This window comes from Watersipora subatra, chromosome 11 (assembly GCF_963576615.1).
Source record: "Watersipora subatra chromosome 11, tzWatSuba1.1, whole genome shotgun sequence".
In the NCBI taxonomy this organism is placed as follows: Eukaryota; Metazoa; Bryozoa; class Gymnolaemata; order Cheilostomatida; family Watersiporidae; genus Watersipora; species Watersipora subatra.
The window spans coordinates 30,329,072-30,348,181 of record NC_088718.1 but is presented as its reverse complement, the minus strand read 5'-3'; the positions used below and the strand labels follow the sequence as shown (position 1 = coordinate 30,348,181).

General features: G+C 36.0%; 1 protein-coding gene across 1 annotated transcript; it reads left to right on the top strand.

Moving 5' to 3' along the window:
* The first annotated feature begins 1,260 nt into the window (after nt 1-1,260).
* On the top strand, nt 1,261-18,867 carry LOC137407963 (C-reactive protein-like). Its single transcript, XM_068094350.1, has 5 exons — nt 1,261-1,347; nt 3,576-3,693; nt 9,160-9,348; nt 14,829-14,993; nt 18,683-18,867. Exons 1-5 carry the CDS (start codon nt 1,261-1,263, stop codon nt 18,865-18,867), a joined length of 744 nt encoding a protein of 247 aa, XP_067950451.1.
* The last annotated feature ends 243 nt before the right edge of the window (nt 18,868-19,110 follow it).

The window sequence follows — 19,110 nt, the reverse complement described above, 5'->3', positions numbered from 1 at the left end:
CACCTCATCCTGTCATCACAAAGATATGTCCAGGCTCAGAACAGATCATACGGCAGTGTGTCGATTTACAAGGAATCACTGCAGACATACACAAGCTGGTAGTCACAAAGACTCTTTTATTGGTTTTACAAAGCAATTTGCATCAAGAATTTCCATGCTCAAGTCACAGCGCAGCGTTATTTAAAACTATCCCATCCAGATATGTCAGAATTAGAATTTACCATGAGGCTACAAAAGTAGCAGCTAACAAAAGTAATCTTAGATCAAAGCTCAGCCGACTGGTCATCCTTAGTCATGTGTAGCCTGTCACAATATGTCTAGAAAATTGCACCATTTGTAATTTGTTTTCTACAATTTTTCTGATACTGTTTGCATAACACCTAAGACCCAACATTTATGTTCATAGCAGACTGCGATCAGTGTACCATTTACCAGTGTGTATGCATTTGAAATCAGTTTGTACACCTAGCTAACTGACATGTTAGCCCATAGCATAGGGCAACATTGATAGTTTTGCAATACTTTTTGAATAGATCAATATACATTTTTACTCGCACTTTACATATGAAATATTCAACTATATGTTTACAAATTTTTAGGGCAGGAAATGCATAGTGTATAAGCTTTGCATCTAAAACTTTAAACCAATATCTTGTGTACTTTAGTAGTTATGTCAAATTACATGTAGCAACAAAGCTGTCTCTGCCATTCTTTCAATGTAAACAATGATGACTCGCTTGCCTGACCAGCTGCGAGCGAACAAAGCGTTGACGTTACGTGGCGAAGAATGTGGCTATTTATGTAGGACACCGTGGCTTCGCATTGCCCAGTCTAGTATAGTTAATAGGTCTATGGTAACAAACACCACACTCCAGCACCTGCCCGAATCAATTGCATTTCTGCCTTGAAAAATGGTTATGCAAACTGTTTTTGCATGTGTATAGGTTCATCAGACATTTTCTTATAGCAGAATAGGGTGTCACAAGTAGTTTTTATATTTATATTCACAACTGCTTTTTTATTTCCATTTGTAGCGGATGCATGCTGCTAATATCAAGTTGGAAGTAGACAACCCCTATTAGTTTTGGGGTGCAGAGGCGTGTGTACAGTGAAAACAATTCATATTTTTGTAAAACCTGCTATTATTAGTACAAAAAAGTTAGTCTTACACTTGAGCAAAAAAACCTTATAGGCCAAGATGAACTGCTGATTGGATGGTCAAGCAATGGTGATCTGGCTGTGTGGATTGAAGAAGAAGTAATGTTTCTTCCAAAGAGAAATGTCAATGAGCTATGGATTGGCTGGAACAAACATTGTTTCACCTGGAAGACAGGAGAGGAAGTGAAGGTAAACTAGCAGATACAGTTAACAGAATAAACTTTAATACTTGATGCGTGGTTGAAAGACATGCAAAATCTTTTTTAGAAGTTTAGTAGTTTTTTATTTAATGAATACTTTATGGTATAATTATCTATTATAGAAGTTGGTGTTTATTAGTTTATAAAAAGATACCTGTACAACTACATCTAGAGCAAAATTGAAATTTGTCATCAGAAGTAATAAATAAATGTTTTGAAAAGTTGAATAGAAGTATGATTTACGCAAAAAATTCAGATAAACAGCTCTATGAAAATTAACATTCAGAAATCTCAAGACAAATAAGTTTTAATGATAAGAAAGTTAGACCAAAGTAATATTCTCATAGAGCTAGTTTGGAAAACTAACTTGCCATTTCGCTCAAATTAATGAAGATAACTTAGACATAGTAAAAGGTGCTGAATGCACCTCATCGCGATGAAAATGCAAGTTAAATTCAAAAATTGCACTTCTAATAGTAGCAAATAGCAAGTTATGAAAAAAGTTCTCAAACTGCGCTGCAGTTTAACGTAGTACTATGTTAGTTTCGAGAACAGATCGAAAGAAAGAACTCAATAGTCACACACTGCTAATACTGGCTAATATTGACTTAGACATGCAGCTCGATAGTCACACACTGCTAGTATAGACCTAAAGGTAGACATCTATAGTCACACACTGCTAATATAAACATAGAGACAGACCTCTATAATAGTCACACACATCTAATATAGATCCAGGGATAGACAACAATGTACATGTATGTCACACACTGCTAATATAAACCTAAAGATGGACCTCTATAGTCCCACACTGCTAATATAGACCTAGAGATAGACTTTTATATTCACACAGTGCTAATACAGACCTAGAGACAGACATATATAGTCAAACACTGCTAATATTAACCTTGAGATAGACCTCTATAGTCACACACTGCTAATATAGACATAGAGACAGACCTCTATAGTCACACACAGATAATATAGACTCAGGGATAGACAACTATAGTCACACACTGATAATATATACATTAAGATGGACCTATATAGTCACACACTTATAATCTAGACCTAGAGATAGACCTAAATAGTCAAACACTGCTAATATAAACCTAGAGATAGACCTCTATAGTCACGCACTGCTGATATAGATCTAGATATAGACCTGTATAATAGTCACACACTGTTAATATAGACCTAGAGATAGACCTGAATAGTCACACACTGCTAATATTGACCTAGAAATAGACCTATATTATAGTCACAGACTGATAATACAGACCTAGAGACAGACATTTATAGTCAAACACTGCTAATATAAACCTAAAGATAGACCTCTATAGCCACACACTACTAATATAGACTCAGAGATAGACCTATATACTCACACACTGCTAATACAGACCTAGAGATAGACTTTTATATTCACACAGTGCTAATACAGACCTAGAGACAGACATATATAGTCAAACACTGCTAATATTAACCTTGAGATAGACCTCTATAGTAACACACTGCTAATATATACTTAGAGATAGACCTCTATAGTCCCACACTGCTAATATTGACCTAGAGATAAACTTCTATAGTCACACACTGCTAATACAGAACTAGAGACAGACATATATAGTCAAACACTGCTAATATAAACCTTGAGATGCACACCAATAGTCACACATCGCTAATATAGACCAAGGGATAGAACCCCATAGTTGTACACTGCTGATATAGACCCAGATACTGCTTTCCATAACAGTTTATACTAAAACTAAATAAACTAGGGAACTCAGAAGGTAAATCAATTGCCTTGATTTACCGCTTTACCTTGATTTGCCTTGATTTTACCAATTCAATCGCTGCATCGTTTGCATCATAGACCATCAAACTTATATCTTCATTTCTTTGACTTGCATCAGATGATAGACAGGTATTTGATGTGAAGCCATCCAAAAACATTTGTGAACTTGAAACTTTGTTAATTGTTTACCGAATTAAAAAAACATCGCTGCATCGATGCTTTTAAACTGGGGATTAAATTATTTGCATGGATCATTATGCTTTGCTCTTTTCTTTTGGTAAAATATAGTAACCACTTTCTAAAGCTAGCGGAATGCATCTTAGAAATAGATCCAACGCTTTCTAACTCAGTGAAAAGAAGCAGAGGTTTTCAATATAAATAGTTATTTTAACTCTTTAACAATCATTGTCATTATGTAGTGGTATACCAGCCAAAGTACAAAAGGTTTCATGGAACTTGTCTCTAAAGCAATTGCTACGGATGATACAGTTTTATCTGGAGGATACTTGACTTTACTTCAGAAGCAAGGTGAAATGGGTAAGAGTAACCGAGCTTGCTGATACACCTTTTGTTGTCAGTTTTCAGCGTTGTATTTACAGAATTTCGTTTAAACGTAAATTGAAAGAATGAGTTGAATTATTAACGTATAAAAAGTAAAACATGGAAAACTTGAAATTGATGTCGACAGTATTGTAAACAAATCAAGCCGCTTGTTCTTGCTCAGTTTTGAGTCACAATACGCTGGCCCAGAGCACAAATGGTTTATCTGGCCAAATTTTAAAAACAAGATATAATCAAATAAAGTTTTGTCAGCAAGTATTAGCAAAGCTATTAAAATGATTTTCATGAAACTTTTGTGGTGTTCTTGTCTGACCTAGGGTTATTACCAGCAGTAAAGACATTTTTGTGGACACAGTCAATTTTCAGATGTAACGCCTACAAAAGCCAGATAAACCGTTTGTTTCTCACTATAACGAGTTTTTGGAACACAAATGGTTCAACTAGCAATATATTTCAATGTTGCATTGTTAAGAGTAAGGTTATCAATACCAATTTTTGGTTTTCGATTTATTTCATTACAACAAGAATAAAATATTATTCTTTTTTTGATATAACATTTCCTCTAAACAAAATTTTCATGATGGAACGAGACACTATAATACCCTTACTCAACTGCATAGGGAAGTTTTATCGAGCATTATTTGCATTTGCATTTCAGTTTTTGTTCTTTGGTTTTGCAACCACACAACTAGTTGAGGGTTCATTCATGGCAGGTTTTCTTATTTTAAAGTTACCCATATAGGTCAGGTCTTCACCGATCATGAACCTGAGCATTGACTGAATGTCTGCGTGTTTCTTACTGTCTATCCCCTCTTCAGGACATGTTAGGTTTTAAAATGGAATCAGTTTTAAAACTTCATTCCGCAGTTTCACCTCACGTTGTACAGCCCGGTATGTGGGGTCATCTTTGTAAGATTGTTTCACTCTCACTTTGTGAACATCTGCTTTGTTGTATATAAGTTCATATGCCTTCTCATGACTGACTTTATTATAAAAACTACCTTTTGAAACGCCTCCAAAGTTGCAGAAGTTTTTACCACGCAAGAAAGTGATATACATGGCATTGTTCTTTGGTGTGATTTGTTTGAGATGGCGCAGCAATGATATGTTTGTTTGTTTGAGTTTGAGTTTATTTTCTCATCACAAAAACAGATGCACACAGAGACAAACTAAATAAATATAAATATATATAAATGAGCAATCACAATACAACAGGGAGTGATGAAGGCCTACGCGCACAGTAGCAGGGTTAATCAAGGTGCAAGGCCCGAGTTGACATTTTTCCTAATATAATAATGTTCACATATTAAGACCTAAAGCCATTTCAATTAGTCAAGTAGATGCCTATTTAAAGCAATCCTAAAACTATTTGAATTTTTAATGTACTTGATCGATATTGGTAAGTCATTTCAAATACTGGACAACTGGTAAGTTACCTGTCAATGCCCAGCTATAGATGTAGACTAAGGGTAAGGTGAGACATAAGAAGAATAACGAGTAGCAAAAGAGTGTTGTTGAACATGAGTGTCAGAGTAGAATGATGAATGAGCGAGAATACCTAAACAAAGTTTGTATAAATCTTTAATTGGAAGAACATTAGCCTTTTTGAACAGAACAACTGTGTGATCTTTGAATTTTTTATGGAAGATTATTCGATTATTTGATTTTTTACGGAAGATATAGGTGACATCATCTCAAGATCTGATATAGATCTTTCTATTATGGTGTGAAGATTATCCACATTCCGTATAGAGCTGTGCCCAGGCTCACAGAAGCGTTGGGTTATGCTTATGAGGTTTAGAGTTTTCTGTAAGAAAAGCTGTAATGAAAAAGACGTCATCTGATTTTTGTTTTGGGGAATGCAATAATCTGACCATAGTATCAGCCGCTCCACTTCAGAGTGATAGCCCATGATTGGCTCCAGGAGATGGCTGACCATGCTAGCAATGTCGTTTCCAGCTCTTCCATACACACTCTCACTCCATAGCCCACAATACACTTTCTGTGTCCGATGAACAAGCATTTTCATGTTATACACATTGAGCTTTCTTTTCTAGAAAGCAACAGGTATTTTGGTACGTGGAAGGGCAAACACATTTTCCATATCAAATGAAACAACCCGGGTTTTTGCATCAGTAATATTGATGTCCTCATTTTGTTGGTCTGAAGTTTCTTTCATGTTCTCCTCATGCACTCTTTTCTGTTGTTGTTCCTCATCAGTCAGGATACCTGCTGTAGACTTAGCCTCATATTCTCCTCATGCACTTTTTTCTGTTGTTGCTCCTCATCAGTCAGGATACCTGCTGTAGACTTAGCCTCATATTCTCCTCATGCGCTCTTTTCTGTTGTTGTTCCTCATCAGTCAGGTCACCTGCTGTAGACTTAGCCTCATATTCTCCTCATGCGCTCTTTTCTGTTGTTGTTCCTCATCAGTCAGGATACCTTCTGTAGACTTAGCCTCATATTCTCCTCATGCGCTCTTTTCTGTTGTTGCTCCTCATCAGTCAGGATACCTGCTGTAGACTTAGCCTCATATTCTCCTCATGCACTTTTTTCTGTTGTTGCTCCTCATCAGTCAGGATACCTGCTGTAGACTTAGCCTCATATTCTCCTCATGTGCTCTTTTCTATTGTTGCTCCTCATCAGTCAGGTCACCTACTGTAGACTTAGCCTCATATTCTCCTCATGCGCTCTTTTCTGTTGTTGGTCCTCATCAGTCAGGATACCTGCTGTAGACTTAGCCTCATATTCTCCTCATGCACTTTTTTCTGTTGTTGCTCCTCATCAGTCAGGATACCTGCTGTAGACTTAGCCTCATATTCCGCACATTTATCACATCGGTCTTTTTTAGGTCTATAAAAGGCAATGTCAAACTCAAAGTCAAAGACATATCCATACATATACTCACTAACAGGATCTTTTTTTTATTAACCATCCATTCTCTGTAGAGTTTATACAGTTTAGCCTTCGATAGTTTAGATTCCAGGTACTCTTTGTTAGTTTCAGCTCTACAGTAATGGAATGGCATGCGCTGAAAAGAGTTTATGTGCTCTTTTATCAGCTCAATACTTTCTTCTGATGTTTTATATGGTGCCGGAGAGGCTGGTACTTTCTGTAGATTGCCATTCTTGTCTATGTTTTCGGCATGCGTGTTTATCTGTGAATGGCTAATATCATGAGTCACCTCACACAAATTTTTACACACACATATGATCCCTCTTCCGGCGTTTACAACGTATGCTTTTTTTGTTATCTGTGTATGACTTCCTGTTCTTTGTATTAGCTTCTTGTGTTTTGATAGTCCTGCTATAATAGTGTTGTTGTCCATCTCTCCCAAGCTTTCAAAATGAACTACAAATATTGAACTGTTCTTCTGCAGTTACATGCTTTGTGCATTTAAACTTGCAGGTCCTATCACAGTTCCTGGTAAAGTCGACACATTTTGCAGGCTTGTCAATTCCTTTTCTAGTGGTATATTGCTTACCACGCTGGCGGTTGTTTTGGGCCTTGTTCTTTTTTCATTCTGAAGGATTAGACTTTTGCTTTCTAGTAAGTTTTTTTGCAGTGGATTTGGCATGAGGTTGTATTTCTGAAGTTATTCCAGACTCATTTGTCAATTCTTCAGCAATGGTAGAGGAGTTGAAGTGTGCAGTGGCTGGAAAAGATGGATGAATTGGTGAACCCAGGTTGATGGCATCTCTGGATAGAGCAAAAATCTCTGAATCTGTAGTACGCTCCCAAGCCATAGTTTCGTCGGGATTGAAGCCATGGTGAACTTGTGAGAGGTTTAAAGGCTCCTCATTCACTATCAATTATTGTGTTATTTCACCTGAGTCAATGAAATCTGGATCTCTAGAAGTAAACGAGATGGTAGCTTGTCTAGTGAACATGTGTTATTTGAAATCAAACACATCAAATGGCACACCAGTAAAGCAAATTAGGTGCCTACTAGGTACATCAAGACTCAAAACGTTTAGTTTAGCATCAGGTTAACGTTTTTAAAATGTGCCTGACCTATTTTGTTGTATCTCTAAATTTTGTTTTGTTCCGTTGGGGATCAAAAACAAATAATTTTATAGAAAATTTGTTAGGTCCAGCAATCAATGGTAAAATCATTGACAAGTGGATAAACAAAGGAATTAGCTTCATGGTGACATTATTGATAATTTTACCTGAAGTCAAAGACGTTTGAGGAATCAAACAAAATCCTTCTTCTTGAGTTTCCCCCCAATTTTCTTTGTTTACACTGGGAGCACTTACTGATAGGCCTTGCTTGACAGCAGCATGGCAATAATTCAATCAATCACTGATATTATTTAATGTGATGTCATCAAACACACCAATCACTCATGTGGGAGAACCCAAAATGCCAGATAAACCATTTGCGCACCGACTTAATTATTATGGCTCTTCCAGATACAACCAATGTCTTTTTGATAAGAGAAAACTGTTGTGAATAGAGAAAAACAAACAAAACCATCAGATTCCCCACCATTGAAAACTCCAAAAGACACAATATCTCCGATTTTTTTGGATAAGCCAGATAAACCATTTGTGCTCCAGGCCAGCAAATAGCTTTTAAATTTTATTTGTAGGTCTCTTTCCATTTTAAGATAAATACTTCAAATTTACAACCAATATTCATGATTTGGTAATAAGTCTCTTGTTGTCAGACCACTAAGAAAAATTTGATACTCTTCTACATTTAGTCGTTACTAAAAATTATTTAAACTAGCTAACCACTGCGCCTGCTGATGACTAACCATTCAAAAGAAGTACAATTGAATGCAAAATAATTCTTCACAATTTAAAAAAAATTGTTTAGTAGATTTTGCTGTGTAAAATATCCACTTTGACTCTTTACTATTCCACAATGAACCAAACTATTTTATGAGTATGAGACTTTATTTATTTAATCAAATTTATAAATAAAGTCGAAGTGTGAATACATAAACTGCAATGGCAAGATATTACCGTGCTCTGCTTTTGCTTGGCTCATTAATCTCCTTATATAGATTTTGTTATTATGAGCTACCCTTTTTCTGGATGGCCGGCTTCTGCTGGCCCGGCGGCAGGTCAGTCCTTTTGGTGTCGGCTTTTTAGTTAGCCGACCGGTCTTTTATCGGCTTGAAGGCGATTCTGGCCCGAAGGTCATCCTTCGGGTCAGTTCTGTCTGGTTGTGGTCAGCCCGATCTCTTCCTGTCTCAGGCTGGCATGACCAGCCCGACACTCTAGGTTCAGCTGAATCAGACTGTCTTTCTATCCTCAGCTGGGCTGGCTGGCTGTGTTAATCTCTCCCGACTTCGCACCATAGTTTTCATCACAGCTGTCTACTACCTTTAAATTTCTGTCCTTCCAAATAAGCAAGTGGTGTATTCAGTAGGCACCATTGACAGACACGCATAAAAATATGTTATTATTTTACTGATTCTGTACTCTCAGCTGGGAGTTTTGACATCAGACAGACAGTGACGGGTGAAATAGCTGAGTTCAATATGTGGGACTTTGAGATGAACATGGCTCAGATCAATACAAAAACTTGTGGCTACAAAGGGAACGTGGCATCATGGGATACATTGCAGAAGGACAAAGCTGATGAGATGACAACTAAAACATTTCCTCCGTGTGACGGTAACATTCCATATAATATTTGTATTATAGTTAGCAAAGTCAAGTGTAAGTGATTTACCTAGAACATGATGGTTGCTCTTATTTGCTAAATTTCCTTACAATGAAAGGGTATGATTAAAATGCTTAGATTTAAGTGAAAGTGTGATTATGATGTTTATAGTTGTACTCCGGCAACGGGACCGACTGAATAGAGATTCGTAATGCTGTAACTTGAACGTGAAAGCCGATATCAGTACAAATAGAGACAGGCAGCCTCATAAATAATGACGTCATTTCGGCAACGTATTTTCTTCTGAGCGTCTTTAACTTCTATCAAATTTAGTCGATTTCTATTGTGAAACATCGTGGCAGTAAATAATCTCCGATGTCAAAAGCAATTGCAAATGATAGAAAAATACTGATACTTACAAATAAAATCTACTAAAACTATGTGTAAGTACATCTTTAATATGCATAGGAATCTACAATGTAGTTTTTATTAAGATTCTTGCAAAATACCTTGCAAATTTTGGCTTTTGTTTTTAATAAACTGTTTGCAAAACAAAACTATATTTTTTAATCAAAATGACGTTATACTACTTTAGAAGGATCAGGTTTTTATCATAACTTGGGCTAATTTCCTTAGTAGGCTTCGAGTTTTGTTTGAAAGCAAATTAAAAGAGGTTTAGCAACCAGTCATGACAAAGTGACAAGCTGAATTTTCTGCCACTCCTCACACTTGAATTTACCATTATTGACCTCGAGATCATTCGTTATGTCAACCATAGATATAGTAAACCCTATTTTGGCGAATGAATAGCTATCATTACAATTGAGCAAAAGTGAGGCCTATAATTGGCTGTTGTTCTCACGACGTTCCGTCACAGTGATGTGCATCACGGCAACAGAGCCTTCAGCTGAGCTATGTGGTTAGTAGTGAAAGCATGCTTGTCCTACTAGTTTGTAAGTCATAAACGTTATAATAAGACCAAGGTCTTGGTGAAATGTCATCAGAGAAGACAACACCCCAGGTATGTGAACCCACATAAAAAACTTTAAATACTTGGTAAACCTAACCTTTGCATGTGTACTATATCATTGTAAGAAACTACTGGTAACAAACTACCTACTAAAACTTACTTGTCTTATCATGGTCTCATAACAACGAACATACCTTTCTATAATTATTCTGAATTAAAAGTGAAGTGAATGAATGGATGCTTGGGACTATCAAAAGAAAGAGTGTTTAGACTGATTACAACAACACATATTACAAACTTGTCGCTCAGCTGATAGGGTTGTAATCTAGCTTGGCATGATTGATCAAATGCCTTTTTTGTCTCATTCCAAGTAATGTAATGATGTTCATTATATTACGTGTATGTATTGTTAATGTTTAGGCTAAGAAAAAGTCAAGCCCTAGCTGGTGCTGTGCCTATGGATTTTCAAGCAATCCTGAGAAATGCCCAGATCGGGCGTTTCACCACTTTACAAACGAGAAACGAGCTGAAACTCGTAATGCTTGAGTAAAGGCGGTGTGAAGACAAGATTGGACTCCAACATCAAGCTCTGTATTATACAGTAGACATTTTCAGAAAGACTGCTACAAGGTTCCACCAGGTATTGGAAGAAAACCAATGCTAAAATCTGAGGCAATACCTACAATATTTACAGCTTATCCAACCTACCTTCAGCCAAAAGCTGTGAAAAGATTGACACCAACCATATAAACAGAAATCCTGCCGAAATGTTAGAGAACATCTCAGACAGCAGCCAGCACCATAATACCTGACTCTGAAAATACTACACCTAGTGATATTACTATCCATGATGATAAGCAACCTGTAGCTTCTGACAATCAGGATACACCTACAGGACACACCACAACAATGAGCTGCTGACGTGGTGGTAGACCTAAACAGCCTGCTGTCACACGTATCTCAATATTAAAAAAAAAACAAAAAAAAACCAAAACTCTACAGCAGAGAGTCCTTCGATTAGAGCAGAGAAATAGAATTCAAAATAATTTGATCACAATACTGAAAAAGGACAATAAACTTACCAATATAGAGCTTGCATCGATGGATGGATGTCTAGGATAATTATTGTCTCATGCACAGTGCATGCACAGTGCATGCCTCCAATCTACTCAAAACTATAGTAAATCGCTATATTAAAATCAGAATACACTATGCCGCTTCAAAGCAAGAATCTAGTTCAATCAACCTTAGACAACAACTATCTTGTCTAGTTATTTTCATTCATGTCTAATGTGTGTTTAATACAGTGGTCCAACTTAACTGCTTCTAAATCTCATTTGATTAGTTTGTTATTAGTTTAATTTCTATTTGGTCACTCTTTTTTTTCAATGATATAGAAGCTTCTAAATCATTGGTATTATCCATTACCATGTGACTAAGATTCTTGTCTTTCTCATCCAAAGTCAGTTTTATATATTATCAATAAAATATGCAGTCTCACATGCACAAAATAGAGAAAAATTGAGCAGCTTTTATTGTCAAGTCAATAGGAGTTCATAGATCAGCTAATTTACTTTACACCTCATCATGACGTTGCGCCATGCTAATTACAGGCCTCGCTTGTTCTGATTATTTGCATATCTAGGGTTTATTATATCTATGATGTCATCTCGCCGAATACTTCTCGTGTGCTTTTGTTTTCAGAGTGTACACACGCCTGCAATAAAGTTTGGACAGAGGTCACTCAATAGTCAAATGCCAAACCTGGCGCTCTAGACCACTGCACCATTGCCATTTCCTGAACTAAGCATACTAAAATAAAAAAACAAAACCAGCTTTCCCGTAAAGGTGCGTTTACACCATGATGATTTGTTGGAGTTGTGTTCCACTGAGACGGTTGGAATGGCTTTTGGTCGGTTTACGATTTGAAAATCTTTTTCTTCACCTTTAAACAAAGCCAACTCAAAGTTAGTCTATGCAAAATGTGTCACCTTTATTAGCCAATAAAATGAAACATCGATATTCATGCCAGTTTGATTGCTCATCAGCATAAACACAAAAAAGAGGGTCACTCTGTTTGCTACATATCATGTATTTAGATATACGTCTATTGCTTACACTATTACTGTACTATTACTATATATTACTTATGTAATATATATTATTCATGTATGTTATATATGTGTTACATATGTTGTATACATATGTTATATGTATTAAAATCTTGTAATTTAAAGTCTGCGGTATGATGGATATGAGCTCACAGAGATTGCAACAGAAAGTTTTAAATCAACAAGCTGTACCATTGAGCTATGCAAGGCGTACTGATCAAAGGCACTATTACATACCGTATAGCGTATGCGCACGCTAAATGACGTATTATTTGAAACTATGAATTCTATTAACTCTATGGAACTCTATGGAACGCTATAGTCTTTTGTGTTTTTTTGAACTTTTATTTTCGGTTTTTTGTCAGAGTCAATTGTTATATCTGTAGTCAAGTCCGATTGTTTTCACGTGGACAATTGTATTATCTCAGTAAGAAAGGTGACAGTTTATTTTCCGCACGCCATTTGTTCCGTAAGGCCCTATGTTTTCCACTTGTCCACAAAATTGAGTGAAGTTCTTCAAAAAGACAGACAACTTCTAAAACAAATGCAATTATTGCATTTTAGATTAATTAAAACTTTTGTTACAAAAGCACGCCATTAAAAAAATACAAATCGTTCTGCTGCATTTAAAAGAAGATAAAAAGATGTGGCGAATGAACGTTCACTAAAAATTGGTAGCGATAATACACAAAGTATCAAATAGCACACAACAAACTAGTGCCTAACTGAACAAATAGTTCAGTTAGGCACTAGGTTGAAAAGCGTTGGTTGATACGGAACAGTGCCATTAGGTAGTGTTCCGTTTTAAACAGCAAAGTTGCTGCCGTGTTAAAAAGCACTGTCTTGAGTCTTGCAACCTATACAAAGGTGCGACTTATGCATTGTTTTATTTTTGTTTTTTTAGAAAATAAAGCAGATGCGGCTTTTATAGGGGCGCAATTTATAGGCCGAAAAGTATGTTAATTAATAAATTATACATGTAGAGCGTTCTTTCCTTTTTTCTATTTGGTTGAAAAACGCAGCTACTACAGAACTTCCATAGATATTGCTACTGCGTTTTGCCTATTAAATTTCTACTTCAAAAAGGTAAGTACTTCTCATTCAATGTTGTATTGTCTATGAATTGCCATATCTCCACTACTTAAAAACATTGCATTTGCCACTGTTGGTGATAGTAAACGTGTTCATTTCCTTCCGCAGCTGAGTTACTTTTATTTTTTTCTAGCTACGAATACTACAACTACTACAGAACTTGCATGGGTACTCTGAGCATTGTAATAGGCAACGGTGGGAAGAAAGAGAGCAGCTGGTATTAACTTACTGTCACCCTGCTTTAGCCATGGCCAGCTGTATGTTGCCTGCTCAAAAGTAGACACAAGCCGAAAACTGTTTGTTCATACATCCGACAAAAAGATCAAAAAATGTTGTTTACCCGCAAGTGATGCATTGAATTAACATTGTGCTATTGTTATGTCATGTTTGCATTGAATTAACAATATTTTATGGTTATGTCATGCAATGTTCTTCATGTTCTGCTATACCTACATATTATCCACACGCAGCATTTTTTAATATACTTTTCGCCGTATATATATTTTCATGGAGTCGTTTACCACATTTTATCTCATAATTTATCTCATTAAGGCAATCATGTTAGCTTTGTTTTATTATTGTAAGGTGCTAATGCTGTATCTGCCTTGAAATCATACTGTCTGTGCTGTTATACTGATCAATTTTATCAACGCAACCACATTACTGCCGCACTGTTTGTATATACAATCTCAAAACACAGGATATAGACAAAGAACTGGTGAGCCATGATTAGTGTTTTAAGCATGTAGAGGTCTCCATTCAATAAATGCTGGCAATAGCAAAATATTTGGTTGAATTTTTTAAAAGATGAAAATTCTTTTCAATACTGCCAGTTTGAAAAACTACAGTTTTTCTAGCAATGCCAATTTCATTATGTTCTCTGTGCGAAAATAGGACAACTCCAATTTGAGTGGTTTGAGACTGATGCATTGTAGACTAGCTGTCAAACACATTGCAGATTTTCATTGTTTTCCCCAACATTATTGACATGTATGACTGCATATATGTTTGCATACTCTGATCAGAGCAACAATTTCAGTAGACTGCATATTTTGAGTTGTTTTACAGTATGTAATACAACTTTCAATAAACCTCTTGCTGTACGTGAATCTGTTCCCATAGACAGGTAATGCAGCTAATATATTATATGCTATATAATTATTTAACATACATGACTAATTTACATCTTATATATTGTAATCACTATTTAAATAATTATTATAATACAATATATTGTATAAGGTATAATATGTTGCAATATATTATATAATTCAATGAGTTTGTAATAGGTAGTGACTGAGTCTAACACATTTTGCAGCAAAGGTAGAAATATTACGTACTTACACTCAGGAGCACTCTATATATGATTATCTCTACCAGCGCGACCTACCAGGACTTAGTGAGTTAACAACATGCTTCTGGTATTATAGTGATGAAGGCATCTCCAGAAATGATATCTACCTAATCAGTATAGCTACCACAGGTATGTGACAGCTAGGCTTGCTCGGTCTTTTCATTCACAGGCATCTAATGTGTGTAAATCATGTAATCAGACTGACAGAAATTCACCTTCCATTGCTATGTAAGCAAATTTTTATCTTCTTTATTAAAATAATTTGCAAAAATGTACTTGGTTAGTGATCAGTTACAACGGAAGATGGTATGCACACAGTCAATTTCAAAGGCTTGCATACTGTAATGGAATGTTTGAGTCATACTAGGCTAGACTGGGTCAGGGCTGGGCTGAGCCGAGCAGAGCCGAGCAGAGCCGAGCAGAGCCGAGCAGAGCCGAGCAGAGCCGAGCAAAGCTAAGCAGGGCTGAGCAGAGCTAAGCAGGGCCGAGCAGAGCCGAGCAGAGCCGAGCAGAGCCGAGCAGAGCCGAGCAGAGCCGAGCAGAGCCGAGCAGAGCCGAGCAGAGCCGAGCAGAGCCGAGCAGAGCCGAGCAGAGCCGAGCAGAGCCGAGCAGAGCCGAGCAGAGCCGAGCAGAGCCGAGCAGAGCCGAGCAGAGCCGAGCAGAGCCGAGCAGAGCCGAGCCGAGCAGAGCCGAGCAGAGCCGAGCAGAGCCGAGCAGAGCCGAGCAGAGCCGAGCAGAGCCGAGCAGAGCCGAGCAGAGCCGAGCAGAGTTAAGCAGAGTTAAGCAGAGCCAAGAAGAGCCAAGCAGAGCCAAGAAGAGCCAAGCAGAGCCCAGAAGAGCCAAGCAGAGCCCAGAAGAGCCGAGCAGAGCCGAGCAGAGCCGAGCAGAGCCGAGCAGAGCCGAGCAGAGCCGAGCAGAGCCGAGCAGAGCCGAGCAGAGACAAGCAGAGCCAAGCAGAGCCAAGCAGAGCCACGCAGAGCCAAGCAGAGCCAAGCAGAGCCAAGTGGAACAAAGAGGGAGGGGGAGGGGGCCTCCCAGTATTAAAAAGAATGCAGCATGATCGAAGAGCAGAGCTGTTCTGCGCCTGTTTCATTGCTTGTTGCATGCTTTTGATTGTGACTACATGAACAAAGCAGAAATATATGTATACATTCTTCACACTGAGTCTATGTTGTTGGAGTAGTAAAGGCAGCACACAAAACCTTTACAATACTATGTGTTTCACTACTGAACTTTCAAACTTAGATGCAAAATATACACCTCAAGAGTAATGATATCACAATAGATAGATAAACAAAAGAGATGACAGGCATTTCTATAATGCATTTTGACTGAACATACAGTTGATGATCAATGTACAATAACTGATACTGAACATACAGTTGATAATCTTGGAACAACAGTTTTTAAAATAAACTGTATGATATTAGAAGAGAGGGACAGGTTTAAAAATTTAGTATTTATACAAATCAAAGCTTTGAGTAACAAGCAAGGTTACCAAGGCTATGATTGGTTACTGGCTGCTGCCGTGTACTCCTCTCAGACTATTAATACAGTGCACTAAATTTATATTTAATAAAACTTCAAACAGATAAAGTTACACTAACAAAAAATTTGAACAACGCGTTTTACCCTATTTACCTAAAAATAGCTTCATGGGCTGCTTTTGCGGCAAAACTAAAAATTCAAGCTTGTCATTCACTTGCTCAAAAATTCAGCAAAATAAATTGCAAACTCATTAATACTAGGAGTTAGAGCATAGACTGCAATTATAATTTCACCTATCTTCAGTGTCAGATATGTAAATATTACCAAACAAAATTTGAATAAGTTGTAATAGTATTTTTTAAATAGAGTAGAAATACCACCCAAAAATTGCAGCAGTTTCTAAATATTTTACTTTAGTTTCATGAAAAGCTGGTTGAGCTACTACATTACTAATTTCAAACTTTAAAAATTTTGTACTTAAAGTAATTCAAATTCTTATGTAAAATTCTTTCAAAGCGATATACTTTGCTACAGTCTGCTAATGTCGCAGGGTTATTTAAGAAAAACTAACTTTTTTCCACGTCATGCTTCTTGTGTGGAACTTAAGTTTTAGTACTCGAATTTGTTCTTTTACACTCCAGCACAAGGTTGATGTGTGCCTCCTGATTACAAGGTATTTTAGTAACAGAGTATTAAATCTCATTTCGAAAGAAGTGAATAAGTTAACCATTTTTAGTCGATTCTATTTGTGTACATTATCAACAGTTGAATGTTTAAAGTATATATAAAGTGAATATTTGCTTTTATTTAAAAAAATTAATAATTTTAATTTAATTTTAGTTTCAATTAATTTTTATTAGTTTCAATTTCAATCTGCTAAAATTACTTTTGATTGATTTTATTTTGATTTAATTTTACTTTTAATTAATTTTAATTTTAAGCTTAAGTTAGTTTTCCCACGACCAAACGAGCGGAGCAAATTTGAAAGTTTTTTATGATAAATGCATGTGCACACAACTTACGAAAATTATTCATCAACAACGACGCAAACCCTTGTTTCGAAATCTCATCAACAAATTTAACCATTGATTGTAGAGTCGTTAAAGTATGATAACGATACAAAACACATACAAGCCTATTTAAATATGTTACTAAATATTTGTAAACCGTCGACATTTTCTTAAAACTTACCCAACTGATCAGATTATACACAAATAGACAGATTAATTTGGCTGAAAGTTGTTATTAAAACTGGCGAAGCCTTACTTTTATCAAAGTTAAGACCGGCAAACAAAACGCCGAGCAACAGAGAAGAGAACAATTAAGTTGTGCGCATTTCACGAAAAAATACAGTGCACATTTCACCAGTCTATAGCATTGTTGAATTGCCGAAGGTTTCTGTAATTAACGTAGGAATACGGAAATATAATCATTTCTTTTTTGTCAATTTCAAAGTAACTGACATTTTAGACACTTTTGACTACTTTGGTATTCTAACTGATCTCCAACGCAGTGAAAGTAAAGGAAATGACGATGATATTTTTTCTAACAATTCTAATGAGATTATTACAATACTTAATTATAAGTTTAGATATTCTTCTTGATATTTCTTGATACTTCTTGATATTGTTAGCTATGACGTTTTAAATGTAAACAAAATTTTGCACTGGTTTTCTTTTATTACTGTATTACTATATTAATAATATTGGTTATTCTATTAATATCAGTGCATTTTACTTCAAATATTGCATTTCTCCTATTGCAGAGGGAGATATATAAACATATAATCTTTTCCTTTCATTATTGCTGTTTGTCATGACCAAACAATTTTATAAATATATTTTTTAAAATCTATATAAATATCACAACCTCTTGATATTGTTAGCTATGACGTTTTGAAATGTAAACCAAATTGTGCATTGGTTTTATATTATTACTATATTAATAATATTGGTTATTCTAATAATATAAGTGCATTTTACTTGTAATATTGGCCAATATTGCATTTCTCCTATTTCAAGGCAAGGAATATAAACATATAATCTATTCCTTTCATTATTGCTATTTGTTGTATATAATAACACCCACACCCAGTACATTACAGCTACCATTGCAGTTATCCTATTGCACTGCAGTGCCATTTGACTGTTAATATTGCATTTCTCAACCATCAGTACCCTTTCTTTTTTCCAATATCACTTTGGTCGTGGGCTGTATGGCAGTGGAATTTCTAGTTGCAATTTTAATTTTTATTAACCTTAATTTTGGCTAATTTGAATTTTAAGTAATTTATTATTAAGTTTGTAAAGTGGATGCTATTCTTGTTTTAGAAAGATCTAATGAGTTTCAAATTGGATGGGATAAGGACGGAAATCTCGCCCTGGAAGTGCGATATGACTCCATAGCATTAGAATTAATGGAATCAGATGATATGTCTAACCTCTGGGACTTTTGGCATAAACACTGCTTTACATGGAAAGCAGGTGGACAGTTCAAGGTACAATTTTCAAGCTGACCACCCAAAAACCTTTGATGGTAAAAAGCGAGGAATTTTAAAAGGTTTGAGACTAACTAGATAAAATGTAAAAAACAAGCCACACATTCTCCTAGTGCCTAATTTTTTAATCTTTATGAAAATAAAGTATATATTTCTCAGCCATGCACCGCATGAAATTTATGGTCAGATATGATTTGTATTCTTTTATTCTCAAAATATAACTGCTTTTAGTGCAGAAAAAAATTGGTTGATTTTATTTTA